Source organism: Gallus gallus, chromosome 1 (assembly GCF_016699485.2).
Source record: "Gallus gallus isolate bGalGal1 chromosome 1, bGalGal1.mat.broiler.GRCg7b, whole genome shotgun sequence".
Taxonomy (NCBI): domain Eukaryota; kingdom Metazoa; phylum Chordata; class Aves; order Galliformes; family Phasianidae; genus Gallus; species Gallus gallus.
The window spans coordinates 53,090,243-53,114,848 of NC_052532.1; the positions used below are offsets into that span (position 1 = coordinate 53,090,243).

The following is a 24,606-nucleotide window of genomic DNA, read 5'->3' on the forward strand; positions in this document are numbered from 1 at the left end:
TGTAATCAGAGAGGAAAGCCCTTGCTCGAAGGCCAATCCAGTTTTTCCTTGAGATTAATGGTGCTGAAGGTAGTCTGGGCAGGGAAGATGATGGGGAGGGGCTGGACTCCGTTGCAGTGTTTTCATGGTTTAACACACATTGCATTCAGTTCCCTAACTTTATATCTCCCAGCTGCTGGACTGTCATGCAGACTTTGTGCTCTGCAAACTGAGCTTGTCCAAGGAGCAGCAGCTGGGAGTTATAAAGAGGAGGTATGGCTACCCGTGCTGTCTTCACTCCTCCACTTGTATGTAAGCACTCCCTGCATCCTCCTGTCTTGGCTATCCCTCAGCTGTCTGTAACTCAGCAGTTTCTACACGATTTCTACACCTTTTTGATGACATAAACAGCAAGATTGAACCCTCAGCAAGTTTTGCTGTTGACAATAAGTTGAGTGGTGCAGCTGACGCTACAGAAGGGAGCAATGCCACCCAGAGGGATCTGGAAAAGCTCAAAAAGTAACCACATGAGAATTTAATGAAGTTTAATGACGCCATGTATCTTAGATATGAGTATAGACTGGGAGAAGAACACCTTGAGAGCAGCCCTGTGGAGAACTCCCTTGGAGTTCTGAGGGACAGAAAGCTACATGTGAGCTCTTGCAGCCTGGAAGGCCAATAGCATCCTGGGCTGCATCAAAAGAGGGGTGGCCAGCAGGGCGAAGGAGGCAATTGTTTCCATCTGCTCTGCCCTCATGAGGCCCCATCTGGAGTACTGCATCCAGGCTTGAGGTCCTCAGTACAGGGCTGCTTGAGCAGGTGGAGGGCCATAAAGATTATCAGAGGGCTGGAGCACCTCTCCTGAAGACAGTCTGAGGGAGTCCAGCTTGTTTATCTTAGAGAAGGCTCTGGGAAGACTTTGTTGCAGCCTTCCAATACTTGAAAGGATCTTACAAGCAGGAGGGAGACTGACTTCTCACACAGTCTGATAGTGATAGGACAAGGGGGAATGGCTTTAAACTAAAAGAGAGTACATTTAGGTTAGTTGTTAGGAAGAAATTTTTTACTAAGAGAGTGCTGAGGTGCTGGAACAGGTTGCCCAAAATGACTGTAAGTGTTCGTCCTGGAGGTGTTCAAGGCCAGATTGGATGGGAACCTGTGCAGACTGATCTAGTTGTTAGCAGCCCTGCCCATGGCTGGGGCTTGGTACTAGATGATCTTTAAAGTCCCCTCCAACCTAAGACGTTCTGTGAGGATTCTGTGGTGGAGAACCCCATTCAGTCTTCCCAGTTCTCTGCCTCAATCCACAGACTTACAGATATCAAACAGTGCTGCTTGAAAAGGCTCCCTGCTTTCACTGTGTCTAACACTGTGAGGACACTGACCAAAATAGGTGCGTGTATTCATCACAGTCTTGTGGCACAAGCATGGCATGAAAACTATGAAACTACTACCAACCCTTGCCTACCATGGCTGTCTGTAATATGGGCAAAAACACATGCTTAGTCAATAGACTGGCCCAGCCTAAAGGTAATGTGGTCCTTTCTGAAACAGAGTGCCAGTGCAACCACCCAGCAGACCACAGGGGTGCTGCTAGCAGTTGATTCTCACCTCTCCAGGAAATTCAGGGAGCCCCTGGCAGCAGTGAACAGCAGTGGTTCTGTGGATGTTTATTCATGGTAAAGTACATCTGAGTAATGTCAGTCGTCTTGGTCTCAGCCATGGTGTTAGGTGAGCTCAAGCTGACCAGCCTAAGGTCAATGGCAGCAGTGTTTACCTTGCGAGGGCACGTCCAAAGAAGTTAGTTATCTGGAGATTCTGGCTTGTCCACTCTGCATCACTTACAGAAACACTCCAAGAATTTCAAGTGGGAACAACAACAACAACAACAACCTGTTGTTATTCCAGTGCTGGTGACTTGGGTTTTGAACGAAGCATCATGTTTGCAATGCATTTCACTTCTGTCCACTCTGGCTTTTGCTACTTTTGAAACCTTTGTCTTTGGTTTTCAAAAGGGGGCCCCTTCCTTTTCTATTTTGAACTAGTTAACTGATCTAGAAAAGAACCTCCCCCAACAACAACAACAACAACAACAACAACAAACTACTGAAGTGCTACCCTTATCTTAAGGGCAGGAGTCTTCCTCCCTTGCAGCAAGTCACACAGTTGACAACAAGGAGTAGTTCGCTCAGAGACAGGAAGAGTGAGAGACAATGGAATCTGCCATTTGATTTATCTTTTCTAAATGAAAACACTTTCTTATAATTGGAGACTGTAGCAATATTGCCAAGCCAGACATTAATTTATCATCACTGTTTGTATTACAGCAGAGAGAAAGAGCTGCAATTAATGGACTGGGACGAGGTGTTGCACAAGTGCATGACGAAATGATCTAACAACCTAAATAGGCGTGTGCATGCTGAAGGCACTTTAAAATGACAAATGGCAATCCTTTCTATTTTTAAGGAGCTACTCTGTTTCTGATGGCACAGTATAGCACTCTGCATATCTTGGAGATCTGGAGGAAGTGAAAAGCACCCAAGAGAATTCATGGCCTGTCTTCCTCTGTAAAATCCTTGCCACTCTTGACATGTAGCATGCTCTGATTTATTCCAAAGACAAAGCACTATAAAAATATTGTGAGCTCCGCAGAAAATCATCAGCTGCTTTCTACATTAGCAGCAGTAAAAGAAAGATACATGCTATTAAAAGCAGGGGAACTCACCCAGCTTTCTGTTAAAGTGGCAATGTTTGGACAAATTTTCCATCCTCCTCTAATACTCGGCTCGAGCACATCACAAGGAAGCACACAGCTGATCTGCCCCGTGCAGGATGCATGCAAGAGGAAAGCACTATCAGTGCAGCTCCTTCATCCTCTTGTCTTTGACAGGCAGGCCTCAGATGCACCACAGAAGTGACAGTATCCATGCATTGACATATGACAGGGAAGCTCTGTTTCTCCTCAGCCAGTAATGGTGCACATCTCAACTGGGTGCATCTCTCTGGAGAATGAAGCTGCTCCTCATAGGCCAGGCAAGCTCCCAACTGTGCTTTGGGAGGTTCCTGAAAATGTATCCACAACCCACCCAGAGCAGCTGCCAGGAAAGGGGAGCTCAGACATGAATACACACATATGCATGCAAACACACAGCTAAAATCAGTGAGACCATGAAGGAGGGGGATGGCAGGACTCCATGTAACAGCAGAAGGGCCAACTCCGGCAGCCTGACCTCAGCCAGGAGGAAAGCATCCCACCTCTGGCAACTTCCTCACTCAAAACACCCTTAAGTAAAATCATGCTCTTGCCGGATTGAATGTCTCAGCAGATCAAGCAGTATTTAGCATTGTGAATTGTTAACCCACCTCCTCTGCGAAAGTGCTCAGCTTTTGAGCCTAATGCTTGGTGTTTAAACAGATTATTTGGGAAGCGATCAAGCACAGCTAAGGCTTCCATTAACAACATATGCTGAAAACATTGCTTTTTGGACCAGATAGCATAACAAAGTTGTTCTTGCTGCGTTGGTTATATATCTTAGTTGTATTCGTGAAATACCTCATGACGATTTTCAAAGCCATTGGCATGTGTTGTCCAAATTTCAGGCCGTTTCAAGTGCTAACAGTGGTTGTGCTGTCCTGCACAAAAGGCATGTGCCCTATGTGACGTTGTTTTATGTGCCATGTTCCACTGAAAACAAGCCGCTGAGAGATGCAAAGTTGAATTGATTTTTCCTATTTATTTTACAGCCAAATCTGCCTAAGCAAATTGTCTCCAAAAATTTAAAAATGAAAGAAGTGAAAAACTATGATTAATACTGAATGAAATCCTCTTAATACATCTGAAATGACTCTTTGTAAAATAATAAAGTCTCGACTCAGATCTAACTATGGGCTGACCTGACAGGATTCCTGTTTTTCACTGTATGAAGGAAACTATCAACATTTTTTCATTGAAATAAAGTTATTTTTCCTTCTGATGGTATATGATGATGTTGAACCTTAAATATGTAGCTGGTCAAATATAACAGTCTCATAGCAAATTTTAGTAATTCGGGAATTTCTAAGACCTAATTTTTTGTGAAGAACTGCTTTTCAAAGATATTCCATGAGTATCTTGAATGCCATGAGTCATTCCATGCTTTCAGTAGGCTGAAGATGATATGTGAAAGCTCACACTGAGAGGAATATTTCTGTACTTATCTGACTGAAATACAATGGGAAGTTCAGGACTAGCTTTTAAATTTGGACTTCATTGTAATTTATCATTTCTATAACTCATTTATCATTATTATAACTCAGAGTTGATTCTTCAAGCTTGACCTCACAAATTTGCAGGTTAAATTGCAAAAGTTGTTAGAATTTCCTGGTAAGAAACCCACGATCATCTAATATGATGGTAACTGCCTATAATTATGAATTTGCCTTTTTTGCACAGAGGTGACCTTCTAATGTTTCACAAGTTCTGTGCAACTACTCAGTTATAACTTTAACAAGTAACTACTGAAATTTATGTTCTCAAAAATCTACCTAAAAGCCTTACATTTGCATTATTTAATGATGTCTAACCAGGACTGAATATTTCTATAGTCCACACCAATTGTGACTTGAGGGGAAAGTTCCATTTTAGGAACAGAGGAGGCATATTTGTGTTAAACCGTGTGTGTGTATGCATGTATGTATACAAGCTTGGAAGCAGCATGAAGATTTTCAGAATTAGAAATAGTCCCTAGCAGGCAGGCATAGGGGTGAAAAAGAGGTAAGGTTGTTGGAGGTATTCAATAAATCACATTTATCATATTGCTTTTCAGTCTGTTTTAGGTATATCAGCAGCATGTCTGCCTGTATTTTCGTCCTGTATATGCAAAGCGACTTGGGATCTGGTCCTCTTGCATGAAAGGTGATACAGAAATGTAAAGGATTAGTATCATTACAAAAATAGACGTAAGGAATATGGAAAACATTCCCCACCAGGTTATAAATATGCTAATGCAAGTCAAATCTGAGACCTTAATTTCTTTACCAGAGATCCTATAAATGCATAGAATTTAACCTCAGAATGTCCTGCCTAGTCCTGTGCATATTAAAAAAATAAAACAGCATCCCTCAGATGTGTTTCTCAAGGTTCGTGAGATGGATTTCTTCTGCTGGAATCCAGGAGCCCTGTCTCAGAGTTGTGTGAGTTAGCCTACTTCTCCAACTCCTAACATTCAGAGAGAGCAGAAAAAGGTTTTCCATTCCAAGGAGGAACCAGGAAAAAGCATTGCACAATCCCCAACAAAATGATACGACTTGCAAACAGCTCCAAGCCATACTATCTAGATTTAGCAAGGCAGAAATCTGCCAGCAATACTATGCAAAATAAAATAGCTGCCTTATGTTGTGCTTAAAGCACACCTCCCTAGTCCCAGCTCTTTGTCACCAACAGAAATGTGACCATGAGGGAGTGTACCCTTTGGAGTGTAGCCTGGGGGGGAGATCAGACCTACATCGAAGCGTCCTTCCTACCCTGGCGGCTTGAATACAAAAAGCCCTGCCCATAAGTAATCGCGTTGCACTCACCAGTGCTTCTTCTCTTGGCCGATTGCTTTGATTATCCCCATGCCATGAGCATGAGGTGGCACAGGTAGATGCTGGGGGGCCAGCATTGTGCGGGACTCTGCAGTTGAAGGAATAGAATGAGTGCCTGAATAGTGGTGTCTGTGATTGTTAAAAGTGCTGTTTGTTTGCTGGCCCAGACCTCCCCTGAAAGCAGGCCTTTGGTTCCATTTATCAGCTCCTGGTCTTAAGAGAAAGGAAGGACCCACAGAAGGAGATGTAAAAAGCCCTTCTCCCTTCTTACCCCCAGATTTCCCTTTCTGTGCGTGTTCAAGCCAAGAACATACATCTGTCCCTATAGGGGGGCATCTGGGACCTCACAAAGAATCACAGAATCATAGAGTTTGGAAGGAACACCTCTGGGGATCATCTAGTCCAACCCCAAAGGACCTCACCATGAGGACTTCCTTTGTCCAAAAAAGAACCAACCCCATAGCACCATCAGAGTCCGACAAAAACCTCTTCAGGAGTGGGCACGGAGGTATTTCTTCCTGTGTGATATAGCTAGTAATGTCCTGGGGGTTGTTTTACAGTAACCAAAGCAGGCTGGGCTTGTGGTTGTTCAAGAGGGTAACAAAGGAGCTCTGTTCCCATCGACCTGCCATCTGACCTCAGGCAGTACGGGAGTACCTGTAGTGCAGGTGGGCCGGCTCTGGATTAGGTGGCTCCAGCAAGCTAATTTCACCCCATGGAGCCCTGGGACTGGCTATGGCAGCACTGCATCCCAAGCTGGAGCTGAAACTGCTGTGGGGCTCCTGGCAAGGTATCAGTGTATTTAGGGCTACCTTTTGTAACATCCTAAATCTTCAGTGTGCCTCTTAGTCCCTTCCTCCCTACCTGTAAAATGAGGATCCCCTTCTATTTGCTCTTGGTTCTGGTCTGCTTCACCTGTCATTGAAACTTTGTTGTTCAAGATGTAAAAACAAACATCTATCATGCTTTTCCATCATCTTCAGCATGCTGAACAACCCATTAGGATTTATTAGGTACCCTACCTAACAAATATTAACTACTAACCAGCACATACCACAGCTGATCAGTGTATAAAAGTCTGGGCTGTAGCAGATGTAGACAAGAGCTTGAGTAGGTTGCAAACCCCGGCACTCACCCCGGTGATTTTTCTCTTCCCTGTGCTCTGGGCAGTCAGGACTTGACTGTCTCAAAAGTCCTTCTTGTTTGCAGCTGGGAAGTGCTAAACTGGGGAGAAGTGGGGAAGGCGTTGAGGGCTGGTCCCTGAAACGAAAACTTCCCTTGTTTTTACCCCTGAAGAAAAAAAGGGCATAAATGTACCTCTTCTCCTTCCTCCCTCCCCACTGCTTTTGCAGCCTGTTGGGGGCTGGGGGGCTGTCGGGGCATTCCAGCAGCTGCTGGCCAGTATCCTAGAAACTGCCTCCTTTTTCCCAGTCCCGGCCCCTTTTATGAAGGAGACAATGCGGACATACAGTGAGTGCCTTGTGCATCACTTGGGCCCCCAGGCCCTTTGACACAGGGATTTCGTACAGTGGCTAACCCCCAGCCTCTCTCCATGAGGTCCCCCCACACCCAATCCCAGGGACACCAGCTCAGCCTTTTCTAAGCTGCTCCAGAAACAAATGCCATGCCTCGTTTTCCCAAAGGCTTGAGAGAAATATTTGTGATGCAATTTCAAGGGAAATAATTCAGATAATTCTAGAACGTATCTACTGATCCCTTTTGGCTTATTTACCCATGTCTCTTTCTCATCACTTCTCTCCCTCTTTCTTCCTCCCACTCCCTCAAGCTCCCAGTGAGAAGCGGTCTCCACCCAAAGAGTGGTTTTCCTTGCTTTCTTTGTTGTGCCTTATCCCAGAGGCACAAACCCAAGGGGATTCAAAGAGAAGGGATTGTCCCACCCTACTCTTCACTGGTACTGCCTTGGCTAGAGCGCTGTGTGAAGCTTTGGGCACCACAGTACAAAACAACCATAAAACTATGATCTATTATAAAATATCTATGATATTATAAACTGTGGGAACAACTTTAAGCTTTTGAACCACTGTGCTCCTCCAGTCCATTGCTTCAACTCTCATCCTTCCTGGCTGATTCTGATGCTGAGGCCAGTGTTAGGTGCCTTTTCTTACACAGAATGCTGTCTAGAGACACTGTACCTGGGGAAGAGGTCCTCAGGCATCTTCTCCAGCTGATACTTGATAGCTGTACATCTCCTGTTCCTCACCCGTGCAGAGCATTTTCCAGCCTGGCTGAAGTTATGCAGTCCCCTGTTGCATCTCTAATGTCTCCATTTCACAAAGATTCAGAGGAAAGTACTGAAGCAGCCCTCTGAATCAGCTTTGACGTGCTTCTCTGCATCAAAAGAAAAAAAAGCAGAGGGAAGAGAGCAGAAACAACTCCAGGGGAGATGGCATAGACTCTGTACAGGCAACGCATTCGCAATTCCTTTGCTGAGTGTGTATAAATGGCATGGGTGCAGGGCGGCACAGAGATTTGGGCACCCTCTCATAGCTGCAGTAGAAGTCAGCCTGCTCACAGGTGGGTAACACCAGGGGTGTTAAGTCTACTGCTGGTATTTGAGTGCCTCACAGGTCTGCTAGCAGCCTTGCATCAGCGCTTGCACCTCTTGTTCAGAAGAATGCTTCACAGGCACCTAAGCAGTAAAGTTACGGGTTTTCTGAGAATTTTCTCTCTGATGTATGTAATTCAAGGTAAATTGATGAAAACCATCAGTTGTTTTGTTTTTTCCCTGCTGCTATTCAGGATATGCTCTGTATATAACAGAAAAAAATGCTTATATTCTTCCCACAGCCACAGTCACTGAGGAAAAGTGGGCTGTTTCATGGCAGCTCCGGAAAACAAGCTTTTTTTCTTTCCAAATTACTTCATAAGAAGAGGCATCAGGTTTCCTGTGGTCCTGCCACCATTTCAGGCAGAAAGCAGAAGTAATGCTTGTCTGATGCTCTTGCACCCAAAAAACCTATCCTTTTCCAGGGTGTGCAGCTTCCTTGCTGAGAGTTTCAAGGAAAGCTCTCCCCCTGAAAGACAGGGCAGGCCTTTGGCTGTTTATTACAGTGCTTCCTTCCTCCCAGCTGATGTGGCCACATCTAAATGCATTTCCTAGCACTGTGAATCCCACCCAAGCACTGCTCCTGAGTGTGGCCCAGCAGTTTGCGTCAATCAAAAGATGTTTACATGCTAATTTGCTGAAATCACCACAACCGTACCACCCCATATATAACCTGCATTGCCAAATTATAATGCTGTGTTCTTGAAGAGTAAACATCTGATGTGCTTTAAAACTAAGAGCTGGACAGCTGATCATTGGTCAACACTGAAGGCTGCCTGAGGTGGGCTCATGTGGCCAGTGCTTGTCCCAAGCTGGTGGTGCTATGAGGCAGCCTCCACCGCAGGCAATGAGCCAATCTGATTGCTTGTGGCTGGCTGTGATGGAAATGAAGGGAGACACTTCCAGGCTCCTTAGAAAGGCTTTTGGCTATCTTCTGGATGAGGCTCACAGCTGCATTACAAGCTGCTTAGGTAACCCCACAGCAAGTCACTTCCTGGGCAGAGGCCTGGAGGAACCCAACACCTAGCAGCTCATGTTGATTTAGGGGAGACACTATTCACAAATGTTTTGCACACTGTCCAACCTGCAAGAAGTACTCATCTTTCTGCTGCATCCCCATCAGTCAGCGTGCTCTTTCTTTCCTCCATCCGTTGCCTGCTATACTCTCATAGGGAATAGGTTGCCCAAAGTTGTGGATTCCACATCCTTGGAGGAGTTCAGGGCCTGGTTGAATGGGGTCCTAGGCAGCCTGATCTGGTGGGTGGCAACACTGTCCACAGCAGGGGTTTGGAACTGGATGATCTTTAAGTTCCCTTCAACCTAAGCCATTCTATAATTCTGTGATTCTATAATTTTATGATTCTGTGATTCTATGATTCTCTGACCAGAAGCCCTTTCATGTGCTGTGCAGTACTGACCAAAAAATGCTCCCTCTTGCCGTAGAGGAATCATGATGTTTCCACAGCATCAGCAACAATTACGGTTTACTTAAAATTTCAAGGACTCCAGGGCAAGGCTAAAGCCATTTTTCATTTCAGCATGATAACCTCTACAGCCCAGGGCTCTGAAACACCAGGTGCAAATTGAAAACATCACTCCATCCATTTCAGAAATGTTTTCAGAAAGAAATGTTTCATTCTTACCCTGGACTGGGTCAAAATGGTGGCCTGACCTAACTATTTAGCTGCAAATTGATCAGCACCTGTAGTCTCCAGAGACACTCAGAACAGGTTAGCCCTCCTGAAAGCTGTCTTTGAAAGAAAGTGATATATGGTTTTAGTAACAGATACTTGCCTGAGACATGGGATGAGACAACCTGCATGGAAGGAGGGATAAGAAAGAGAAGAGGTCATGTATGTCTAACTCGCTGCGCCTTGTCCTTCTCCAAGGAATTCTGGTGCTGAATGTGCCCTCTGTGTTTCCATGAGCAGAGCCAGTGTTAATAGACTCACAGGATCATTAAGGTTGGAAAAGACCACTAAGATCATGAAGTCCAATCGCCAGCCCATCCCTACCATGCCCACTAACCATGGCCCTCAGTGCCACATTCACATGGTCATGGAGCATCTCCAGGGACGGTGACTCTACCACTTCCCTGGGCAGCCTGTTCCAATACCTCACCACAAGAGAAAGACTTTTTCACTGCGTGAAGGGTAATTTCTGGGAGTGGAAGTCTCTTAGCTCCATCTGTGTCGAGCCGAAGACCACAGCTAATCACACTTCATTACAAGCTGAAGCAAAGCAGCACCAAGGAGTCTGCAACCAGCTGGTCAGCAAAGTGGAGAGGCTATAGAGGGAGGAAGTGTGTCTCATAAATGTGGGTAAGGAGCATATATTATGAGCGTGCTGGGAATAAAACAAGCTTGTACCAGTGAATAGTGTGCCTCAAATTTCAGACCAGTTCCTGTGGGCCCACTTAAATCTTATTCCAGTTTTTCAGAAGTTGCTGGTTCCAGCAATATCCCCTATACTTGGGAGCTAGGAATGTTGCCAGACCCAGCCATACCTCTAGAAATACGATAGAATTATTGAGTGCATTTAGCATTTCTGTTTATTGTTAGAGGTGTGATGTCTCAACTTGTCTGGTGAGTTGCTGTTTTTCATGCAACACATAGACTCAAAAGAGGGTAAGAAGTGGCCAGAACTCTGCTAGTTGTACCAGACAGGGATTGTTTGAGCCACCTTGAGCCACCTGGCTGTTACACTGTCCCTTTACTTACGTCCACGCAGAGGTCTTATTAGGACCATGCTGATGGATAGGCTGACTGGGAAAGGAAGCATGGTACAGCCCTCAGATGCCCTCATTATAACCACATGGAAAACTTCTGACTTTTTTTTATATCTTTTCCTAGTAAAACAAAAACTTGATTTGGTTTTGAGCCAGGATCACAGAACAAAGCATCTTTACATTTCTCGTTGCTGGGGGAGGGGAGAATTCAGTTCAAAACTGGTGCATTTCAGCCATGGGGAAAATTGCCTTCCTACTGTCTCTCCTTTTTTATTGGAACAAATAGACCCATAGTAAAAATGTGAGCCAGCTTCTTATTTTGCTAATACTATAAAATAGGGAGTAAAGCCGGCTTCCCTTCATTTTCCTTTACTTTTTTATTCTGTCCTGTCTTTGCCAATTGGAAACAGAACTCAGAGAGTTACTTTGTCTCTGGAAACAAATCTTGCAGGGCTTAACTGTGTTTTCAGCACTTTCCGAACAGAAGAGCTTTTTGGAACCTACACAATCTTCCTGAAATTTTGGGGGGTCTGAGAAAATGATCTACATTCATGTTTTCTTATGTGAAGCTTGTTTTATGAGGAGCAGAACTGGGGAGAAATAGAATCATAGAATCGTTTGGGTTGAAAGGGACTCTTAAAGGCCATCTAGTCCAACTTCTCTGCAATGAACAGGGACATCTACAGGTAGATCAGGGTGTTCAGAGCCCCTTCACCCTGACGTTGGATGTCTCCAAGGAAGGGGCATCTAATGCCTCTCTGGGCAACCTGTGCCAATGCCTCAGCATTCTATTGGCAATTCTATTGGAAATTCTATTGGCAATTTCCCTGCTGACTGATCAATATAACAAGCATCGTATACAATAAAAAGACTAAAATTGTCTGCCTTTTTCCTATGCCATCTTCTCCAGCGCAACTGACAGCCTTTTCCTCTCTGAAAGTGCTCTGTGGTCTATCTTGCATAGGCAGCTAGGAGAAGACGTGATGGAAGGTACAAAGAAGTGGTCCTTCTTGTGGCACTATTCAGCTGGAAAACAAACACCATTTCTCAGTTCAGGAGATCCTACATTCATGACACTGTAGATGCATATACAATTTCTCTAAATTAGTAGCAGAAAGATAAGCAGTGGGAAAGCAGCTCTTCAGTAAGTAAGCAAGAGAGAAAGCTTTACAGGCTGTGTTGATAAAAATCCGTGGTTAACATCAAGAAAAAAAAATAATTCGATGCCATGCCTTGCTTTGTTCTTCTTTTACAGAATAGAGATCAGGTATTAAATAAGATTTGTGAGGAATCATTGATTAGCGCTGTTGCTCTGGAAAAGATTAGGAAAACATGTGGTTTTCAGTTTGAAAATAAAATGAAAAAGTCACAAGCCTTGAAGGAACTTTCCAGTGTGGTTTTCATCTGGCTTTCATCTCCAGGTTTCTCCTGGAGAACAGATGGCTGAAGAAGATGGGAATTCGGAAAACATGCCATGACCCAGCTAGAAATTCTTCAGCAAAAATGGAAGTGCTGAAGCAAAATAGCATGCAACAAGAGCCACAAAGTCTCTTTAACCATGTCCATCTCTCTCATTTCTTCTACAGGGCCAAGTATTTCCAGGGGAAGAAGGTGAATGGAGAATTTGATATCCGTGTGGAGCAGGTCAGTGACAACTTAGCTGTAAGAAATGTGTGTGAGCAGAGCTGAGGTCTCAACAACAGATAGTCTGTGGGTTTTCTCCAGGAGAAGAAAGGAACTGGGGACAAGTTTTAACACTTGTTCATTTTAGACAACGATGTACGGCCTAAGTGAAAATATCCTATCCCCTCTCCCTGCCTTTGCAGAATCAGTCACTAATTCAGCTTAAAATTAAGTTTTCCATTTTGGTGGTGGAACTATCATTTCTTCTATCGGAAGACTACCTCACAGTTCCATATATGTGTCTGTAAAGGTGAAAAGCCAGTACACAGCAGTGCATCTTAGTAATGTTATATTCTACATGTGAGTTATTGAAGTCTTCCATCTTATTCTGATTTAAGTCTAAAAGTTTTGGTTTCCACATGCAAAATAACTGCACACAGCATAATCTTTTCAGCATTGACTGATGTGCTGAGTGCGATTGTCACAGCAGAAATGATTGTTGATAACCACCTGCAGGTGCCTAATTTGAAAGCAAGCATAAAGAGAGAGATGTAGAACTGAGTTTGTGATTGTGAAGAAATCATGTGCTTGCTTTTTTCACCTTGGGGCTGTAAAACTACTTGGATGAGTAAAGAAAGCTGATGAATGCTTGAATGATCTGGTATTTTCTGTCTTTATAAATCTGGTGATTCTGTGTTGTATGTGTGGATGTGCATACGTGTTTATATAAAAGTAGTCATGAATTGGTTTTGAAGACTTTCTCAAGATCCACTATCCATGACAAGCTGTTCCTTCTCTTTTCAAAGGGATATTGTCCAGTTGCCTAAGGCTGTGTATGTGGACGCACAGTCTGATCAGAATCTGTGTCTAGAACAGAAAGGTTAGCAGGTCATCTTTTGCAACTATGATATACGAATGCTTAATTTTCCTCTTTGCATTTGACCTTGCTTCAGATACCCACGCATCATTGCTTCAACCAGCAATATAGCTTGTCTTAGGAGAATTTTTGTACTTTATAGGAAGAAACTCTTTTGATTTGGAAAGCTAAGTAACAAAACAGTTTGAATGTCAGAAAAACATGAAAGGAAATATCCAAATGTTCAGTAATCTTGAAAAAAGGTCATATTGGGAAAAAAGATATTGGGAAAAAGAACTACTCTATTTTTTCTGGCAGAACTAATCTTTTGCTCCTCTAGAATGCTCAGTACTTGGTTTAAATTGAAGGAAGAATCTGCCTTGCTGCTTTTCTTTTTCATCTTCATCTCTATTACATCTTTCTTCTTTCTTAGCAAGCCATTTTGGAAGGTTGGGGCACGGGGGAAAGTGGAGAAGGAAAATAGGAATATTTTTTAAGTCAAAATATCACTTATTTATAATGGAGTAGGAGCACTGAAAACTGCACAGCTTCTCTCACTCTCAGCAGCGGGAAGTCAGTTATCTAATCTGGTTAAACTCCCCTACCAGCTCTCTGCGCTGCCTCTCCCCCTTGGCTGTTGTTCGAGGAATGCAAGACATATGTGATCATGCTGTCTCACTGTCTACCCCCACACCCAAAACTGTAGAAGACATTGGCTCGTTTCAGCTGAATTTGAGAAACAGGCAGAAGTTTCAAAATATTAAGTTTCAACAAGCTCCTTCAGCAGAGGTTCAGTTCCTATTAGACACTGGATAACCCACAGGGAAGAGACTGTTAAATACCATCCAGCTGCTCGGGGAACTACTTCTATGAGACTTGGCTTGTATGAAAATAGGTTTTATGGACTCTTGAAGAGGGTTTTCTGTTTGTTTACTACAGAAATGAACTGAATGACCTCAATGCCACCTCCAGGCCCTTGGTCTTCAGCTAAGCACTAGCCATTATCATCAAAAAGAGACAGTAGACTCTATGGGTACACCTGGTGCTGGTGAGTAGGAGAAGGAGCTGTCAGGGACACTGCAACCAATGTATATACTGTGTAGCCTCTACTTTCTACTTCTATTCAATTAAAATGAATGTGAGGGCTGACTTTTTTCCTATCTTTTCTTCTTCTAATCTTCATCATAATGTCCAAAATGTATTTATTAATTTGCCTTAGAGGTTGCAGAATTTGCTGTCACCCATCCCTAACTGAAACTCAGGGACACAACTTCATTTTCAGATACGTCAAGCTGAGTGCTGGGGTTCTGGGAAGCAACCATGCTCCTGGAGGGATTTGGGAGAAAACGAAACATAGGAAGCTAATCAATTAAGTAAAAGAGGAATCAAATGCCATTGGTAGTACAGAGGGCTTTAGTCCTGGGCCTCAGAGAAGCGGTGGACATGAATGACTTTTATTATCAACTATCAAATGGAGTCTGGGGGTGGTAACAGTTAAGTATTTTCAAGTAAAACTAGTGCTGACACAAAGAAGACTGATCGACATTGCTAAGTCATGTCTTCGATGCTAATCCACAGATAGAAGTATAGTACAGCTCTACAACTTTCTCTCTTTAGCCCATCAGTACATCTCCAGCCTATTCCTGCAAGAATTTTTCCCCAAACAGAGAAGTAGAGTGTAAGTCCATTTAGGAGGCCATTCAGCAAAGCAAGTATGATGTATTTATGAACAAAATATTTCCACTCAGAGAAACACATTTGATTTCAGCATAAAACATAAGTTTGCACAAGGTAAAACTTCTGTGCAAATGCTCTCTTGAATTTGGGCCTCATTTACTTTGGAGGCAGTTTCCATTATGCTGCCATTATTTGGGTATTTTTTTCACTACACATCCTTTTGTAGCACCAGTAGTCATTCCTGAGACTGAACGAAACACTGATCGATAAGTGAAAATCTCTTTGACGTATTCCCATTTAAATCCCGATGGTTTAAGTCTTACTCAGTATGGGTTTAAGCTTACTCAGTATAGCTGACTCTAAAAATACTATTCCTAGTTTATGCTTAAAATAAGATCATTAGATTTTGATCCATGCTGTTGTTTTTACTTGCCTTATGATTTCTGGCTTTGGGAACTGCAGGGCATACATCTGCAGCTCTTTCCCTCTAGAAATAGAACAGCTAGTGAATTTTTTTTTTAGAAATGAAAGGTTTGATTATATAAAATGGATATATGGTTAAGCTCAGCATTAAGAAGAAATTTAAAACGCCACAGGAGTTGACAACGCTGCTTTTAGTCTCTCTTTAAATTAATTTTGCTTTTATCTTCTCAGACCATCTTTCTCCTTCACTGGCCAGAGGACATGAGGCATTAGGAAATACAGTCTACTCGGGAGGAGAAGGAATTGTACTGGAGGCCTTATGCTCTTTCATTTTCCATCACTGAAGGCAACTGGTACTAATTTAGCACCTCTTCCACCACCTTTTCTGCCTTGTCCCGGTGAAAACCAAACCATGCATTCTATAAGGATTTCCTGTTACCCTTGGATTTCCCATATGGATCATAAAATGTCCTGGGTTGGGGATCTCCTTGTGAGTTATCCTTGCTCCATGTGCAAAGAGGACGCTGTTTGGCTGTGTGTCACCAGCAGAAGGTAGGAGGGGAGCTGGAGCTGAAACCTGGACAACCACAGCTCTGTCAGCCAAACCATGACAGTGTGGGCAGTGGTCACATCCCACATCTGGGATACAGATGCCCATGGACAGGAGATGTGCAAAATAGGAGATGTGCACAGGGATGACTGTGGAGACCTGACTCATGACAGCAAACAGAAAGAGTTAAGCTTGTTTATCCTGACAAAATGGATGGATGCTAAAGGAGACATGACTCCTTTTAATAAAAGCATCAGTTTAAGAAGGCATTTTGTGACACCGTACTGAATGCAGCAGGGGTTCAAACCCTGTGGGTCTGGTGGTCTTCTTCAGCCCCGTGTCCTGCGCTGACTGACGAAAGTACATGAGGGAAAGAGGAGAGCGCAGACCTAACTGGAAACAGCAAGCAGCACTTCTCCCAGTCTGAATACCTTTCCTTTAGATATTTGCTAAAGGTATTTCAATGCATTCAGAAAAAGCCTTTCCTGGAATTAGCTAACGGATGGTCTCTGATGAGGCCAAAAATCTTATCTAAATTTTGATTCCTGTTGTCTGTACACCCGTCTTCTTCCCACCATTTCCTGCTGTGACGAGGTGGGTCCGTCTCTCTGTCTGACATGCATTCTTCTTGCACAGCTCATTCACTTGTTCCCACTGCCTGGTTTATTTTCAGGGAATGATTATTCAGTGAACTCCTATGTACATGCTTCTGGAAAAGTATTGTGGTATAGATTATGACTTCATTGGCAACATTGTCAGGAAAAAGTTGTACTTGGCTCATACAGAAGATAATTGCAATACAGATCATGTCTTCTATTTCCATTGTACCTCTCATCCTAAAACGATGTTTTCACGTGTGGCATAAAGTGGTAATTTCAAGAGGTAGAGTTCAATAGGACCACGTGTGACAGTGTGAATTAGTCTCTCATCAAACGGCTGTATAATTTTTATTCATTACATATTTAAAGTTGTGGGTTGGATTGTTTTGTTTTGTTCTGTTTTTTTTTTTCCAACTGAAAGCCATAAAGCTGTTCAAGAACAGTAATAGCAGTTCTCGTAACTTTGCCACATACAAGCATTCATAAACTGCAAATAAAGGGAAATGGAAAAATAGGAAGAATGACTTGAAATCATTAAATAGAATCTTCAAGGTTGGTTTTTTTTTTCATTTTCCAATTGTTTTTGGAGGCTTACAGAGTTCATGTATTTGATCTATATCCTGGGATCAAAAGGTTTAGAAACGTGTTTTTACCAACAAGAGCTCCAATTTTCAGGCAGCCACATGATTTCTGAAAAGAAAGTTTAAGAGGCAATTCCAAATGCCATCAGGGTGAATGCTCCAAACAGCACTCACGCAGATCGAGGCACTGGGGACCTTTACCACTATCTGTAGGTTAGGAGCACGCATCCTGAATTTGAGCCTTGTCAGGAGCAGTTCCCCTTAGAGCTGCACAGGAGTGTCCCCCTCTCTGCTGGACCCTCTCCATCCTTTACTCCCAGGTAACAATCCCAGTACTGGGGGCAGGGTCCACCCCAAGGGACAATGTCTCAGCAAAGTGACGTGGGGAATCAAGAGGCGAGTAATCTCCAATTCTGCATGCATATGTGCACCAAGTATGTACTGCTATAGCCCCCCCCCTCCCCTCCCCTCGCTCACATCCAGATGATCTGTTCACTTTTCTGCCTGTGCAGGGATTAGGGACTGCTTACCTCCCCCGTGAAATGCTTGTAATGGTTGTAGTGAAATGTGCTGTTACTGGAATGCAGTCTGGCGTCTGCCAAAGTCTGTCTTTCCTTATACATATTGGAAGGTCCACCAAAAAAAATGAAGTATAAAATCCACTGAGGAATGTATGTGATTCGATTTAGACGTTAGTAATTCCTCCCCCCGAGTGCCCAAGTCGTGACACAAACTAGCCTGTTACTCTGACTGCATTTCATGTCACAGGGCAGGGGAAGAAAAATTGATCCATAATGATAATTGGTGAGGAGGTTCAGGAGCAAGCCTAGGAAAGCAGAGAGCTTTGGTCCGAGGTTGTTTGTGTAGCACAGTTGTTTGAGATATGAGACAGACTGTCTTATATAGACTGGTTAAGAATCTTTGGGGAGATGGATGGTGATTTCCAAGTGGAGAGCTGGCTATAGAGGGAACAAAAAATATGGAACAAGAGCAGTCAACTTGCTCAGACTGTCTCCCTTGTGATCCTGCCTACTATTTAATTAATACCACATTAATAGACTCTCCTTGTCAGTTCATTCCCAGAGCTCCAGACATCCAGTGATAGCAGGCTGGGAACAGGAAGTCCACTGGAAAGGATATAGCAAGATCAAGACTCAGATCTGAAGCGTGCAAGTGTGTGTGCACACAGCAGGGATAGGGTAGGAGAAAAGGAGCTTAGGCACATAGCTTGAGTGTGCATGCTGAGCATCTTGTCTCACTGACACAGGGATAGGACCAAGGAAACCAGCCTTCCCAGGCTTACTGGGAGATGGACCACCATCAGTGGGTAGGCAAGAGCCTAAGGAGACTTGGGAACCAGGGATCAGTCGGGGAGTAGAGCAGCCTCCGAGAAGACCACTGCTCCCTTGCAGAGTTGTCACAATCCAAGAACACTGTGGTCCCAGCAGAGAGGAACCCAGTGACAGCAACATTTACCGCTGCGTTGCTAAACACCACCTTACAAGAAAATCTTACAGGAATGAGGTTGTTCTGTCTATGAAAAAAAATAAATAGATAAATAAATAAAGGGTAATTCTTCAAGCAGTAAGTCTTCAGCTTCTGCAATGGGCTTAAGAAATCAAGAGAAATTTAGGTTAAACTTCAGGAAAACTTTCCCAGGTTGTTAAAGCACAGATTGTCTGAAGGGGATCCTTGCCCATGGAAGATACAGAACTTTTCTGTAGCGTCTGCCCACAATGGCAGAGGTAGAACTAATCCTGCCTTGGGAAGGAGAAACGGTTTGCATGATATCTTGAAGTCCTTCCAACCCAATGTACTGACATTCCGTGAAAAATATTTTAAATCTAGCCTGAACATATGTATCCTAGGAATCTTTAAAATCTATGGCCTCTTTGTTTCATTCTCAGCAAACAGAAACCCTAAAACATCTCAACAGAAAGATCTCCAGTATCTAGAGAACACTAATGGGAGAAACTGAGAGTAGCTTGAGACTGAGTCCAAGTGAACTGGAGAGATTTGTGATTCCAAATACCTAAAATAGTAGGCATTTTTAATAGAATGGTCCTCTCAAATCTGGGCCTCACAAAGGTACAAATATACTCCCAGACCCACAGTCTGTATTACATTATCACTGAAAATAGGTTGTGTCACGTTTGTCACACGTGGTTCGATCTCACTCTGAATGTTTTTGCAGCCACTGGCACCATTTGCAGAGCAAGAATAAAACACCATCTGGCTAATGTGTTGCTGCCTTATACTTGATGAGTCCTAACACAAATGACTCTTCAAGGCAATGGAGAGCTGCTCTCTCCTGTTCTGGGCACAGTTACCTGTCACTATCTGCATGGGCTGCTTTCAAAGGCTTCTTTGTCTGAAAGGTAAGAGCAGGCTGGGGATGATCTCAGACTTAAAATCCCAGCCAGGGGAAGTCATCAGGCTACAAAACCCACAAAGTTAAAAATACAGGGAGCATTGGAAAATCAACAGGAAACAATTTTTGCTGACTGAAATTTTCAGCCCTCTTCCAAACGCCAGCTAGCAGCAGACTGTCAGATGGGACAAAGCACAAGACCAGCAGTGGTCCTTAACTTAGTCTGTTAAAGCAGAAGTGGATGCCAGGATAAGATTAGGACTCAGATGTGGTTGTATATTGGAGTGCTTTGGGGCTGGCGTCGTGCAGAGGCCTTCAGACCCTTTCTCTGCTCCTTAATCCTTGCCAGGGTGCCCAGTACAATGGTTGCCAAAGGGGATTTCGCCCTTTCTTCTGGCTCTTGACATAAACAGGCCTGAAATCAGTCCTGGCAGTTTGGTATGAAGTACTTACCAGCTCAGAGGGTTCTCAAGCCTGTTTGGATGTCAGGTGTCTGAACATGGCTTTGTTTGGTCTGACTGCCGCAGAGCAACGCCTGTCAGGCTGACTTAGTTTGGCTGTATATGCCAGCCATCAAGTGAGGAATGCCCGTTTTCTCTCCTGGCAAATCCAAATGTTAAGTTCTTTAGAACAAAAACACTTTGGAAGAAGAGCACGAAAACCATGAAAACACAGGCCCAAAACTTCCCTCTCTAGAGCTGGCTTTCCTGTTGGATGACACGTCCCTCAGCTGCATAAGCCAAAGGTGCAAACTAACACTCTGAGTGGGACGTCTCTGAGACATACACTGCCACAGAGGTGGGAAACCCATCCTTTCCTTTCCCCAGTTTACCAAGCCCACATGTAAGCTAGCAAGCAGATGTGCTATATTACATTCTCATAGACACCCTGAGGACATTACAGATGGTACTGAAGGCATCTCCTCTCCTTGAATTTGTTCATGGTGAACTAATCCCTATATCTGTTGAGATTTTCAAGCATATTAAATGCAGGTGACTTTCAGAAATACGTATTTTCTTCTCTTTGATCCCTTATAATCACTGAAGATCAACTAACCTAAGTGGCGTGGCTGCAGCCAAAACAGAGGCCATGCAATCTCATAAGAGAAGGCCAGCAAGTCACATAAACCCACTACCTCTGTGTGTGTGTATGTGTGTGTATATGAAGTAGGATTTAACTCTTGGCAACAGGAATTTTCCCCCTCCTTCCGTTGTAACTGAGAGTTACAGTGATGTAAGATCACGTAAGGGTGTTGCTTTGAAAAGTTTACACAGGGCCGCAGACATGAAATTTCATTACATCATTGGGTCACCAATCTACAGTCACTGCTTTAAAATTACACGGATTATAAAAAATGAAAGTTGGAAGTGATTTTTTCATTTATCGTCTGGCCTACAAATCTACGCAGGTGCACCAGTTCTCCATCTACAAGCTTTTTCCATGAGGACAAAGCATGGGTTTTTTTTTTTTTTTCTTTTTTATTATTTTTGGTGGGTTTTCTTCTGTGTGAAAGTTGTTCCTGGCACTATCCTCCAGTTCCAACTAGTAGAAATTTCAGAAGAATATTAAATACTGCAAGGATCTCAATAAAATCACAAGGATTAGCAACACCACGTTACTGCTCTGTTATTAAGTAGCCACAGGTTAGAAAATGATTAACTGCTGCCCGGTCCCCCCAGTACTAATTATGTAAGAAATTCATCATTGAGAAGGGGAAAAATATCTGTTGAAAGAGAAAAAAACAAATACAAACAAATACAACTTTCTGTCTCGAAAACTGAAATCTGATTATTTATACATACAGGCAAACCTCTGCTTGAGCAGGCAAACCCGATAGTTCAGTATAGAATTCTGGATCCATAAGGATGTGTTTACATTGTGATGGAAAGCAAGACATTGTGTGGTCCACCAATGAGGACAATAAATGAACAGGTTATGTAAGTCCAAGGTCTATTCACTTGCTCATAAAGGACAAGTTTAGGGTTTGGAGCCCAAGTTTTGTGCAGAACAGCTAAACCAACATTCTCCTCCTGCTCCAAATGGCTTGAACCCCCCCAAGCCTTGCTAGCTCTCCAGCCTGGTGGGAGCACAGCCAGCTACCACACCACAGGTCATCACACCTCTCACCCCGTTAATCACCGTGATTTGTGTCTTAACTTTCAGTGACACCCTCTGCAGTCAGAATCACCTGGTGCACATTTGCCTTTTGCTCCCCAAAGCTTAAATATTCCTTGCCAACCTTCCCAGACTTATAAGTTGCACCTCTTTTAGAAGATAAAGTGTTTCAATAACTGAGCAGTACCTTTAACAGCCCACCTGGCTTTTCTAATCCTTTAACAGTTAAAATCTTAATAAGTGAATTGCATCATGTGGGTGCATCTGCTCATCACTTCCCTGCAGCGTAAGGAGGATTTTTAGCTATTTAAGAAGGTTTAAACCTTTTGTATTAGGTTTATGGCTGGCCAGCAGCACAGCAGCCAACTCAGACATAATTCTAAATGAATGTTTCCAAGTGGAAACTTGGAATTTGAATTCAAATGACCTTACCTCTTTTTATTATTATTATTATTCTTTCCTGTATGCGTTTTTCATCTTGCTTATTCTTAATTCCTTCAGTACTTATTACTGCAATAAGCCTAATCCTGTAAACTTGTGCACCTCAAGTGTGGGACCCATAAATATTTCTGCAGCTTCTCTGGGGTAAATCAGGTGGAATTGGATCTCCCATTGCCTCATGGGAAAAAAAAAAAAAAAAAGTAAATAAAAAAGACAATTTGGTGTTGATGAGCTTATGTCTCTGCTGCCCTTGAATAATGCTCTGTCCTTTTGCTCCACTCCAGGCTGAGTTCTCTGAGCTGAACCTGGCTGCTTATGTCACCGGCGGCTGCATGGTGGACATGCAGGTCATGAGGAATGGCACCAAGGTGGTAAGGTGAGGAGTACCAACTCTTCTTGAAAATTGGGTTTTCTGGAGAGATCTGGGAGCAAGCAGGATGATCTCAGGCTCTGGCTAGTATCTGAAGGAGAACAACACAATCATGATGATTTGGAGGTTTCCCAAAGGAGACGGAAAGTCTGACTTGATACTGGTGTTTTTGTACCAGGTCTCAATTGTACATTATGCCATCTAGTCATTGCTTCCAGTCCACATCCTTCATCCCTCATTTTTAGGCTCTTTTAAGCCTTACATCTCCTAATAAAGGGAGAGATGATTAATCTTTATTTCTGTTGATTTATGTCTCCTGTTCTGCCAACCATCTTTCACTGTAAACAGTGCTTTGCAGTCATAAGTCTACCTATGTTAGATCCTGATGCTGGTAGACTGTTATTGCAATAAACACAAGGCTCTTCTATGAATGTGTCTTCTCATCCCAATTTTCCCCTTAAATCTCACCTTTTTTACATGAGATTCCCCATGCTTTAGCTTTACTCCGATGTATATCTCACAGGTGATGATTTGGTGATGATTTTCCCTGCTAACATTACTTCATAATTTGCAGTCATTGCAAACAAAGATTATTCCTGAGCAATTCTTTCCCAATCACATGTCCAATTCACTTTTCTAAAACATTATTTCTTTTCTTTTGGACACCAGGGTGCTTGCAGTTCTGACTCATTTTTACCGGTGCTATACAAATTGCTGTGTAGGAAGTCATATTTGTGTATGATGGAAAAATGCTTCTGTTTACAGAGCCTTGATATTACCTTCCACTTTATTATTCCCAAGCCTACGTCTTTATTAGTTTCTGTCATTAGAACTTTCAACTCTAAATTTCATTTTTGATACAAAAGCTTTTCCTTATTTGATTGAAATCTCATTGCCATTACCAATCCATTTTCCTAGCCTCCCTACATCTTTTTCTAACTTTTTTGTGTGTGTGTGTGTGTGTGCTTTTTGGTGTATATAACATCTTGAAATTTAATAATGTTCACACATTTAATCGACACTTTTGTTTACTTGATTCTTGTTCAGAAATAGGGATACAAATATATAAGACATCATGCAGGGACATTTTTGAAAGGGACTATTAAAGCATATGAAAAATGGTGATTCTGACAGTGCTGAGCTCAGTTTCATTTCTCAGGACAACATTTCCAAAACAGTGCTTGTCACTGTCAGTTAGCTGTGACTGTGGTCCATGAATTCATACAGGCCTTGACATCTCTTAGAATGTCCACAAGTCTCCATTCTTTCTCTGGCACAGTTACAAGAGTGTCTGCTAAAAACTGTAAATGTCAGGTCTGTTATATCCATTTGCTTTCTCTCAGCCCATGAATGTCTGTTTCTCAGTTAAAGACAGCATACATCCCGTGAACCTACCGCTGGAGCATCCATCAGACAGTGCACAGCACTAATGCACTCTTTTGTTCACTTGCTCACAACGCTGGAAGGCTTCCCAAGAACCATTTCCTAGGTTGATCGCATCTTCATTTTCTTTCCCATGCTTTTCCTCCCAAAGCCATTCATATGTCTAGTAGAAAGTTCATCAGCTATTAAACTGAAACTGAAGACAAAATTTATTTCACAGGAGTGTCTGAAGCATGGTGTTCATGTTTCTGCTCGTGGTTAATACACATACATAAAAACTAGCCTCATCTGGCTATTTATATATGAAGTATATATTTATATATATATAAATGTATTTTTTTTTGTGAGTGGCAGCAGTTCAGCTTTTTATGTTTACATCTGTGAGTGCCTATGGAAGAGGATTTGGCTCTGCTTGTGTAGAGATGTGTATAGCATTTCAACACATCAAACTACTGTTGATGCTGTAACCTCTGGGAGCGCAGAGAAGTGGCAGATTGGTCTAAAATAGTAAATACACTACAAGCCAGTGGATTTTAAATCAATGCAACAATAAACACTTTTGTTATTATTATTTATAATAAGAGTAATAATAATAGTAAAGCAACTACTGGGATTTTCTCTTCAGTCTTGTATAATGTTAATTGAACTGTTAGCCTGTTAAATTGTGTCATACTGCAGCAGATCTCCTAACTCCTTCTTTAGACTGGAGACTTCCTATCATACAGTAAAATGAAAGCTATTTAATTGCTGATCTCTTGATCCTTTCTGCCAGCTTGGAT

At 42.8% G+C, this 24,606-nt stretch overlaps 1 protein-coding gene across 1 annotated transcript in view; it reads left to right on the forward strand.

Annotated features, from left to right (window-relative positions):
* The window catches only part of SYN3 (synapsin III), a 204,811-nt gene that overhangs the window by 22,151 nt on the left and 158,054 nt on the right, over positions 1 to 24,606 (forward strand). Inside the window, exons 3-4 of the mRNA XM_003640389.6 lie at positions 12,425 to 12,482; positions 22,359 to 22,450. Coding sequence (XP_003640437.1) covers positions 12,425 to 12,482; positions 22,359 to 22,450 — 150 coding nt within the window. The remainder of the gene's footprint in view (positions 1 to 12,424; positions 12,483 to 22,358; positions 22,451 to 24,606) is intronic.